The following is a 10,767-nucleotide window of genomic DNA, read 5'->3' on the forward strand; positions in this document are numbered from 1 at the left end:
AAAATTAGCCCCTTCCATTCCATGAAAACCGTTGGAAAGCGAAGCTATAAGCGCACGAGTGTGTGCGATTGGCTAACGAGATCACGTGCATCATCGTCGTCATCATCATCACCATTTATCATTATCGTCATAACTATTTCGAGCATCCTCATGATAACTTAGCAACACCATCTTAATCTATAGGAGTATCATCACCATCATTTAAAATCCCCATCATTATCGCAATCTTTATTTACTCCTCCTCTGGTCACGTGACCTGCGTGACTACTACTATTATACTACTGTTGCTACTACTACTACGACTACTGCTACTACTACTACGATGAGGACGACGATGACGGCACACGGTAGACTAAGACAGATTCATTGTAAAGAAAAAGGTCATTACAATCTACAAACGTGGCAAAAAAAGTCCGAAGAGAAAATCTGATTGATAACGCAAGAGGCAATGCTCTTTATATTTGAAGCCCCAGCTGGCAGCCCTAGCATAAGATACCAACTAGCCCAAACCTTCACCTTATTAAGCCGTATCACAAAAGCACGGGAGTTTACTTATACCGCGACGATTCGTGACCATGTGACGTGAGAAGAAACGTCATGTGTGACGTCAACGGTATAGTGGCACGTTGCTTTCGACCCTGGCTCTGGCGAAAGTGATGCTGCCAAATAGCGAGAACCACGAAGCGGTACGGCGTATAGGTTATTGCTCCTCCTCCCCCAGTTACACGGACCAACCACTGACACTGTCAAGAGAGCTATATATACACAATAGTTCTTAGGTGGGCTGTTGGTGTGTGAACTTGTGGCAGAACGGCGCAGAAAACGCTGTTCGTAAACATACCGGACGCAGTGTAGTTGATAGACAGCGCTCTGTGCTGAATGTCCCGTTTTTTAACGCGGTAGTTTTAAGATCTCGTTCCGCAGAAATTCTGGTGTCGGCGTCGTTGGTTGTGGGCGAAAAAATGTCATCTTGTATAAAATAAATAATAAAAAAATGTTACGCTCGAGTGAGAATCGAACCCAGGCCGTCTGCGTGGCAAGCAGGTGTTCTACCACACAGGCACTCCATTGCTTCGAACTGCACTGAGATTAACATTAATGCTTCGCAAACATACGCGCACGGGCTACAGGTGTCACAGTACGAGATGTATATCGCAGTAAAACGGGGTACAAGAGCATATTGACATCCGGCGTCAAACCATGTGAACTGCACAACGAGTTGGTGGTTTAGATCCGGCCACCCATTACAAAAGGCACACATATTACTGGGCGTATTCCCTTACGAACACGTAGTTGGTGCATCGCAACTTCGAAAAAGTGTTAGGCGCGTAATTGCTCCTCATGCCACCCATTGCATTGTAATCGCAGCATGCCCACCATTACAAAGGATATGCACATTAGTGCACGCATTCTCTTACACACACTTAGTGGGTACACTGTTGTCATGAACGTGCTGTTGAAGAAGGCGGAAACCTTTACCTTTACTATAGGTATGTCGAGTGTGTGTGTGTGTGTGCGTGTGTGTGTGTGAGACCAGGCGACTGAACATAATGACAAGCGAAACAGAGCACGATGAGGATGGGGCCGGATATCGCTATCGCGTTCAACTCTTAAAGGCGAAGCTTAAGCGTTTCGCAATTTTTTCACTGTGCTGCCACAAAGCTATACTTATGGTACGTCAAACAAAATGTTGCCGTTCATTCATACTGTGCGGCAATGGTGTGACGTCACATCGGGCATTTTCCCGCAGGTCACGTGGCCCCGAGCTGTTTAGGCGCGAGTAGACACTCCCCAAAAGCGTAACGGAACAAATATCACAAAAGGAGGAGGCTAGCAGATAGACAGAACCGTAAAAAAGTAATTGTAACAGATGACCAAGTGTATTTTGTCTTTTAATGCTTCGAGTGTCGCAACATCCGTGATAATCATGATTAATGTGTCGAGTGTCGCAACATCTGGGATAATCATGATTTCACAGCGACTGAAATCACTGTTCTCGATGAAAGAGTTCATAAAAGCGCATACCTTCACGCTAAGTGGTAATAATGAACTTACCACAAGAAAGTCAATCAGCTCGGTCATAGTCTCATTCTGAAAAAAAGAAACATCAGAATAGTGTTGACAATTTGTTATTGTAACCTTGAACTTTGTGAACTGGAACAGTTATTTATTCTGCAAATTATTATGTGCTCTATATAAATCTCCCTCGTTCTGGAGAAACTTTACAGCTAAAGGAACATAATCATGAATGCAGAAAGGTAGCATTTGCGAATAGTCTTATAATGTCTCTTGTGAAAAGATGCTCGAGGTTCAAGCATCGTCTATGAAAATTAGTGATAATTCGTCCATACGCAATAAAGAGCTAAAAAAACAACCATTGGTCAACCAAATTGGCATACAGACATATCGTGCATAAACCACGATGCACGATTCGATTTCGGCACCAAGGAAGTTTTTTTTTATTGGCGTGCGAAACATCTATTTTTCATGAAAACAACATGGGTATACCTTGCGCCATAAGCTAATGCTGGCTTTCGGTTTTTAACTCCGTTACCTTGCAAATTTCTTTACTGTTGATTTGATGAATATGTTGTCTTCTAGATAAGATAGATATTAACACATCGTACTGGTTGCTGATGTCACTTTGCTCTTTAACGACTAGTCAAGCGTCATCTCTCACTTACCCTGAGCGTTTCACCTTGCAAGCAGACCAAGCGCGATGAATTGACGCACTGCAACAAGAAGACTTGTCGTTACTCAAGGATCCCGTTAATAGGGCAAAAGTCTCTTTCTTAGTGGAGGGTGAAAGTTTATCCGTGTATTCTGCAAAATAATTACAAAGCATAGACCGCGAGAAAGACACAAAATCAAGATCGGTATGTTGCTGGCCCTGTTGATGGCGCTATAATTAGGGTCAGATCGATTGATTGATTGATTGATTAATTGATTGATTGATTGATTGATTCATTGATTGATTGATTGATTGATTAATTGATTGATTGATTGATTGATTGATTGATTGATTGATTGATTGATTGATTGATTGATTGATTGATTGATTGAACAAGAATCACACACCACACGCGCTGTGCTGTATGTTCTTTTTTGCTTGTGTTGTCTCGTCCGCTTCTTCCGTTTGTGTTTCCACGCCTTATACTTTCTTTCACAATGAATCTCTACGACTTTCTGTTACCCTACATGAAAAACTGTGTTTAGCGTGGCGCCACGAATTGAACTGTCTGAACGACTATTTAACACGAGGCGACCTTTGGATGGAGAGAGAATACAAGCATGTGGCCACAAGGTTGAACGGGCGTATGTCAAGTTGGCAACACTTCTCGCGTAAAAAAAAATAACTCATTGTAACGAAGCTGTCGAACTCAAACGGAAAGAGAGGTCACGTGGACGCTAGCAAACACAAGAAATCTGCGTAAAATTTGTTCCTCGGGTCCTTTTACTTCAGGAACGTCTTCTAGAAAACAATAGAAATCAGTTATCATTTTACTCAGCATTCGCTTAACAGATACCACGAAGCTCATCATCATCATAATCATTCGATCATCATTCCAAACCTGTATAGATCCACTGCAGGACAAAGTGCCCTACCAATATTCTTCCGTTTATAGCCTATCCTGTGCGAGCTGATTCCATTTTAACCCTGCGAACTTCTTAATTTCGACACACCATCTAACTGTCTGCCTTTCCCGACTGCGTTTACCTTGGTTGCCATTCTGTTGCTCTTACTGTCCACCGGTTGTCTGTCTTACGCATAACGTGACCAGCCCAGGTTCAGTGCTTTCACATGATGTCAACTAGATTATCTGCTACCCTTGTTTCTGCTACCCATGTTTGTTAACTGACTCATTCTGCCGTCCTCAGGTCTCTGAGCGTTACCCATATCACTTATATTTCCGATCATTTTGCGCAACACCACTTTCGCTGCGGTCAAATGACCAACACCATTTCGAAAAAGCTTCACTTGAATGGTTCTTTGAACACTCTGTTACATACAACGAATATAGACTCGACTCCGTTATGCTTATAGTTCATACTCGCGAGCCCCAGGCAGTTGGAGAGGACATAGTTACACTTTGAAATGCATACCGGTTATGCCAAACTGGTTAACATCCCTGTCTTTCCTCTCTCCCGTTTTCTTCCTTGAATGCGGCATTTGCTCGCCTAACCCTAGAATCTGAACGCTTTTACCTATTTCTTCTGTAAGTCAACATTACGAAAATTAGGTAGACATCACCAACAACTCCTCTGTTTATTGTTCGTCTTGACTCTATACTATCAAGGAAAAGGGAGAACTCTAGTCCTACAGAAGTGTCTAGGCACAATATTTGCTTGCGGCGTTCATTCGTGTTTAGCGAATGCGCGAATTTCAACTGCTTTTGATTCTTTGTGAAAGTTATGAATTCAATTCGAAAGTTCTACTCACGTCACTAATTCCGAAGGAAGTGGGCAGGCTGATGTTTATGGGTGGCCCGCAGGTTATTGTGTCGGGAAACCCGTCCTCGCATTGAAATAAGGGCAGCCCGAACGGATTGCACATCATGTTGGCTACAGCGACAAGGTTCTGATCTGAAAAAGCGACGAAATTTATTCAACATTTGCCGTTCGAAAAGATGTTCAGAACCGAGGCACAGCCGACACTTTTCGCGACACCAAGTTTTTGTCACTCCCACGAATTCGCTGCGAGTCGTGAAAAAGGAGAAGTTGTTAACTTTTGTAGCTATTTCTGGTGTTATTACTGCATAGGACGCGCGAATATTCACGAATAGCCAACATTCCCCCTATTTTTATAGGATCTCTTGGTCAAAAAATTACGGAATGTATCTGGTACGTTGTCTCATACCATTCGTTCGACGGTTCAGACGTGAAAACGTGTTCTCTCGGAGGACATGGTCACCTTAAACTGTGGTCCTTGGTTATAAAAGAGATCATATTGATAATAATAATAATAACTGTGGATGTCTTAAGTCCGAAAACCACAATATGATTATGAGAGACGCCGTACTGGAGATCTACGGAAATTTCGGCCACCTAGGGTTCTTTAATGTGCCTTTAAATCCAAGCACATGGGCTTCCGGAATTTTGTATCCAGTCGAAACGCGGCCGGTGCGGTCGGCATTTGATCCCGTGACTTTCGGATCAGCGATAGAGCCTCGTAATTATTAGACCACTGCGGCGGGTATGCACTTAATTACTACTTTGAGAATCATTACGCATAAGTTTATGGAAAAGTTCCGGCAATAGTATTCCTCCCAAATTGGGCTACCCAAAGAACCACATCAGGCCAGTCTTTTTTTCGTATGAAGACTGTTGTACGCTTATGGTATTCCCGTAATGTACGGACCGTACTCTACATCTTTTGTCGTACTGTAACGTTATTTTAGTTGTTCGTGTTACGCTCATGGCGTGTTTTCTTTTACTAATAATACTGACAAACTGTTCAATATATGACAATATTATCTCTAGGGCTACGCGCTGTGCAGGCTCTACAATTTGTCGCAAATTTTGTGCAGTTTTGTGTAATCAAAATTAAGTTAGTTTCTTTGTTCACAAGACCTGAGATTTATCTCTTTTCCTCTAGCGCACGTCTCCTCTCAAAAGTATTTGTGCTCTGGCGACCAAGAATTTACGTGACAGAATTTCACGCAGCACTCACATATAATAATTGCCTGAGAAAGATATTGTTGTTGAGTAAATGGATTCCTTGTTGAGTTAAAAGGATTCCAGAAAACTTAAAGGGCCCCTAAACCACTCCAAGTTAAAAGTGGGTTTAACAGACTGCTGGAGTCAAGATTTGTGCCGAAAACACGGGAAACGCCAGGAGACAATAACGCGCTCCTTCTTCGTATTTTCATAAGCTGCTTAAAGGCCCTTTAACGTAAACTAACCTGATTGTACCCTGGACAGCACTGCAGTGATGACAGCTCGAAGGTAGAACAGAGTTCTTATTGGTCCTGTCATTTGAGGCATCATTCTGAATACACACTGGTGGGAAAAAAATTGAGAAACTTATTAGCAATGTTTAATCGGTGGCACGGTCGTCGAATTTCTGGAAATACATGAAAACACGCGTTTTTCTACCGCCTTCTTTTAATCTTTCTGTTGAATGACTCTGACTTCATCGCTTTGTGGAAAATAATTTTAGTCAACTATACAAAAATGTTTCGCGATCGTGTGTAACGGTAAAAATTGTCGTTTTTGGTATGACCGAACTTCGTGTCTTCTGAGGTAAAGAGGGCTACAATGGTTGTTTAAAGAAAGCATATCCGTTTACACCTTTTGGGATGTATCTTTTTATCAAGACCGTAATTGTTGATTTTCATTCTTAGATTTCATTTCCTAAAAGATCGGAGTCACTAGTTCTCCCGAAGATCCCCACCGCACACTAATATGCGTATGCCGTTGTGAACCTGGACGTACCGGGAGCAAATGGTAAAAAGAATAGGAGTATAACGCAGATAACCATTATTGCATGCGACAACCTCAGGTAAGAAGTCTGAGAAAATTTTAGATGCGAAGTATCTTATGGCGGAGTTCAATCCGGTGGTGGTGGTGGTGGTGGTGTGCGGCGTGACCACCCTTACTGCGCATGCGCATACCCTCTCCACTCACCCTCTCCCCTTCCCCTCTCCCCCCTTTCCACTCCTCCTCTGAAACGCAGGCTAGACATGCCGATATTTTCTTCCTGCGCAACGCCGCGATGAGCACCATGCAGCGCATGCGCGCCCCCTCCCCCTCTCTCTCCTCTCCTACGCTGCCCCCCTCTCGCACGCCTGCCGACTGCGTTCCCCGCTCGCCCTGTGAGAATTAACGGCCAGGCTAGAGGGAAGACAAGACGCGCGTAGCGTTCCTCTTCGCGTTCCACGACGCGAGGTTGGTAGCATGCCCAAAGAACGCCATCGGAACGCGATCTGCAAGTGCTCCGGCTTCGCATCGCCTAATGGTCCCCTTTAGCGGGAAATGGTGTAATTTTTTTCAGTCGATGAACTACTCAATAAGATGAACGTTAGTTTATGCACTACTTACGATGAATATGCATTTAATTTTAAGAGTGGAGCTCGTTAAGCTTGTCGTTGCACCGGGTAGTGCGAACAGAAATTATCATCATCATGAACCGGTACGCGCTCGCTTTGTCCTCTTCAGCGTCTGTTCACTCCCACAACATGTGCGCCCATTTTTCCGGCGTGGAATACAAAAACTACTATGGGCGAGTCTGTTAAGTGACTAAAAATTACGTAACATCACGTGACAACTAGTCACGGAGCTGAAATCGCTTAACATACCCCCAAAGGCTAGTCACAAGGCTAAAGATGGCGTAACATTACGTAATAACAATTCATGTGACTAAAATGACGTAACATCACCTAATAAATAGTCATGTAAAAAAATCACGTAACGTCCAGTCACGTGACTAAAATCACGTAACATCACGCAACATCTTGTCACGTCACTAAAAATCATGTAGCATTTAGTCACGTGACAAAAATCACGCAACATCGCGCGATAGCTAGTCACGTGACATGTTCCCGTCATTAACACGTAACAACAGCTAGTGACGCGAATAAAATACCATCACGTAGCAGGTAGTCGCGTGACATGTCTTGCCAAGTCGCGCCAAGTCTAGCCATACTTAGTACTACTAGCAAAAACTTAGCATCTCTAGCAAAAAGCTTGGCATTACTAGCAAAACTTAGCTAGGTCAAACACTAGCTCCGCTGATGGTTCCAGCCTTGTGCCACAATAGTGCAAGCTTGGCGCTTTTTTTTTACATTCTTAAAACGTGTTTGGCATTGGGCAGTTATCGCTAAAAATATGCAGTCCGACATCCCATTTGGCTGGCGTCTGCTCTCACAAATGGGTTTAGCGTTAGAACTTCGTAAATGCACTCCTTGTTTTGCACCAGTTTATAACGCCTAAATTTAAACAAACTTGCTCGCAACACAAGTGAAATTATTCTCTGCCTTTTTCGTTGCGAACGTTCACATCTGCCATGAGGGCATCCTTCGGAACAGGTTGAACGGCAATATATGGTATTAGTATCTTTGAAATTATTTGATCCACAAGAAGAGATGTGATAGAGTGAGTCCTTGTAAGAGACATCTATCCCAGCCATTAATAATATTATTTGTCTTTTTTTTAACGAAACGGACCTTGGTGAGACCAACATGACCTGTGCTTTAGGCAAAACATTCTTCTGTGCTTCAAATGCATTTGAAAATAAAAAAAGCCCAAAGTAACATACTTTTGTAAAGTTTTACGTTTTTGCTATCATCAGCAACACAGTAGAAAAGACGAAGCTCAGTAACGTAAACCATACCAATAGCTTTCTGGCAAATGCCAAGCGGAACTTCGCAGCTTACCGTGAATATTCTGATAACTTCCAGCGTAGCATTTTCCTGTAATTGCAAAACACAATTGCCAAAGGTCGCATAAGTCGCCAGCACTGCACCGCTGTTTCTCCGACACACAGCAGCAGGAACAACATGCACGCCGAACAAGTAATGTAGGCTAGAGTCCGCGTTTTGGCATGTAAACTTGTATCCTCGAGTTCTTTGGTTCTTATCAAATGGGTCTAACTGAATGTGCACATTTATGTGCAGGTTCTTACTGAATGTGCACTTTAAGAGACACAGCGTAAAAGTGACAACTTACAGGTCTGTCCGAGCAGTAATCGGGTGTCAGGCCGAGGCACTTGAAGAGATAGAAGACAAATCAATGTCAAGAACTGATGTACACCCTACAGGCTCTGTGACACTGACGCGTCTTCTACCGAACAGTTTCTAATATGGAGTAACTGGAAGGATTACATTAAGCATGAAGACAAACACATTAGACACATATAGGAGGTGACCGTCAAATCTGCAATCTCACTTCCTTTTAATCACTCTTCAGGTATTGATTTAAAGCCACTAGAAAAAAAGCCAATGTTTCCACATGGTTAATTAGTAAGTTCTCCCAAAGTACAGTTCTCATCGGCGTCAAGTCCTTGGCCTCTTTTAAGCTAACCGCGATGCACATCAAAAATAGAAACTGGCGGTCAGTGAGCTATTATGAGTATGATAGATGAATGCTGCCCTCATCATTTCTTCTTGAGTATTGAGTCCAAGGTCATCATACTCACCGTTCCCAGCGCAAGTACGTTGGGCAGTTGGGTGTTGGTGCACTGGCCTGAAAATGTGCGCACGTCACAGTAAAATAAGCAGTAACAATCGAATGACGACTACAGGCAAAGAAGCAAGACGGAGAAAACAAGCAAGGAATGGTCTAGTGGGGTTAAATCTAGCTTACTATCCAAATTTTGGGTAGGGAAAACCAAGAGCACAATTGCTATCAGCATGTAGATGCCCCTTCCACAAGATTTTAAACCATATATATATATATATATATATATATATATATATATATATATATATATATATAGAGAGAGAGAGAGAGAGAGAGAGAGAGAGAGAGAGAGAATAAAATCAGAGAAAGAAAAGGCAGGCAGGTCAACCAGAATTATAGCATCCCATTTGCTACCGTACTCTAAGGGTAGCTGGCAAGAGAAAGAAAGATGGAACTGAAAGTGGAGAGAAAAGCATTTACGCAAAAAAAGGAAGGTGCAGAGCGGGAGCAACATAGCCTATTCAATAGACCAGTGCCTCGCGAAAAGTACAGTAAGGCCTTAATTGTTTTCCGGTGCGGCGACAGTTCGGATCGGCATTCAAGCACTGACAGTTCTATAGGGGTCTGTCCGACTCTGTCGTCAAGACTGCCGCTAGCTTCTGTGTCAGCCCATAAATAAGCAGTGCGGTTACAGTGAGCATGTGCTATTGGTCAGCAATTTTCTAGACTGAAGTTGAATTCTTTCGTCGATAGCAAATAGTGCGCAGATCACTGCTCCAAGACCAGTAAATTACATTGCGGGCAGTGTATTTCAAGCAGTGCAATGCATAAATGCATGCCACATTACAAAAACATGATGGGCAAAACATTATCAGCAGTTTTTACTGACAGAAACATCATCAATTATACATCATCATCGTCATCGGCGTCAACTACATTACACACAGTGCGGGACGAAAGGCTCTCCTAATAATCTCGAACCCATTCTGCCCTGCGCAACTGATTTCATGCGCACAAATTTCTTGATATCATCACGCCACCGCTTTGCCGTTGACGGCCGCGCTTCCCATCTCTTGGTATCTATTCCGACGCTGTCACTTACCATCCGTTATCTCTACTTCAAATTCAGCCTGCGTGTACAGATGCTCAGCATAGACTGGACCATCCTAAATCTTGCATTGTGCAGTAACACAAAAAAAACACAGGGACACAAGCTATAGAGACGAAAGCGCCTGTATCGTCTCTCTAGCTTTTGTCACTGTGTTTTTGCACTACTCCACAATCGTTTCGTACCTAGTGGATAGTCTTATCGCTCTATTTTATGTCCTTGTACTGGCAAACATTGCGCCTAATCGTTGTCCTGTTTTTCTTTTTTCATGAGCCACACTTACATTTTTTCTTTGTGTCTCTCGTATATGAGTACTTCGCTTCTTACCTTGTGCATAAGCTGAGGTGAACATTAAGGCCAGCGCGAAGCTCGACAGTGCAGCGGCCTTGACAATCATCCTCTCGGTGGTAATCGTTCCACACGGGCATCAGTTTCTTACTTCAATATTTGTAAGTGCGCAGATGACGCAAATGTTCCACAGAGTATGTGGCCTTTAGGAAAAGCTTGCATAAGTCTTTCTGATCGACTCGTGTATGTCA

General features: G+C 43.0%; 1 protein-coding gene across 3 annotated transcripts in view; it reads right to left on the minus strand.

Annotated features, from left to right (window-relative positions):
- The window catches only part of LOC119400253 (uncharacterized), a 344,569-nt gene extending 333,802 nt beyond the window's left edge, over nucleotides 1-10,767 (minus strand). For 2 of the 3 annotated variants that reach the window (XR_007416987.1, XM_037667264.2), the window contains exons 1-8: nucleotides 10,556-10,767; nucleotides 9,137-9,183; nucleotides 8,668-8,706; nucleotides 8,376-8,411; nucleotides 5,904-6,000; nucleotides 4,442-4,584; nucleotides 2,685-2,732; nucleotides 2,056-2,091 (exon numbers count right to left, since the gene is read on the minus strand). Coding sequence is in view for 2 of the 3 variants with exons in the window: in XM_037667264.2 (XP_037523192.1) it covers nucleotides 2,056-2,091; nucleotides 2,685-2,732; nucleotides 4,442-4,584; nucleotides 5,904-6,000; nucleotides 8,376-8,411; nucleotides 8,668-8,706; nucleotides 9,137-9,183; nucleotides 10,556-10,625 (516 nt within the window). In the remaining variant the exon portion in view is untranslated. The remainder of the gene's footprint in view (nucleotides 1-2,055; nucleotides 2,092-2,684; nucleotides 2,733-4,441; nucleotides 4,585-5,903; nucleotides 6,001-8,375; nucleotides 8,412-8,667; nucleotides 8,707-9,136; nucleotides 9,184-10,555) is intronic. The other variant, XM_037667265.2, reaches the window with a different exon arrangement.

The sequence above is a fragment of the Rhipicephalus sanguineus genome, chromosome 7, assembly GCF_013339695.2.
Source record: "Rhipicephalus sanguineus isolate Rsan-2018 chromosome 7, BIME_Rsan_1.4, whole genome shotgun sequence".
Lineage (NCBI taxonomy): Eukaryota > Metazoa > Arthropoda > Arachnida > Ixodida > Ixodidae > Rhipicephalus > Rhipicephalus sanguineus.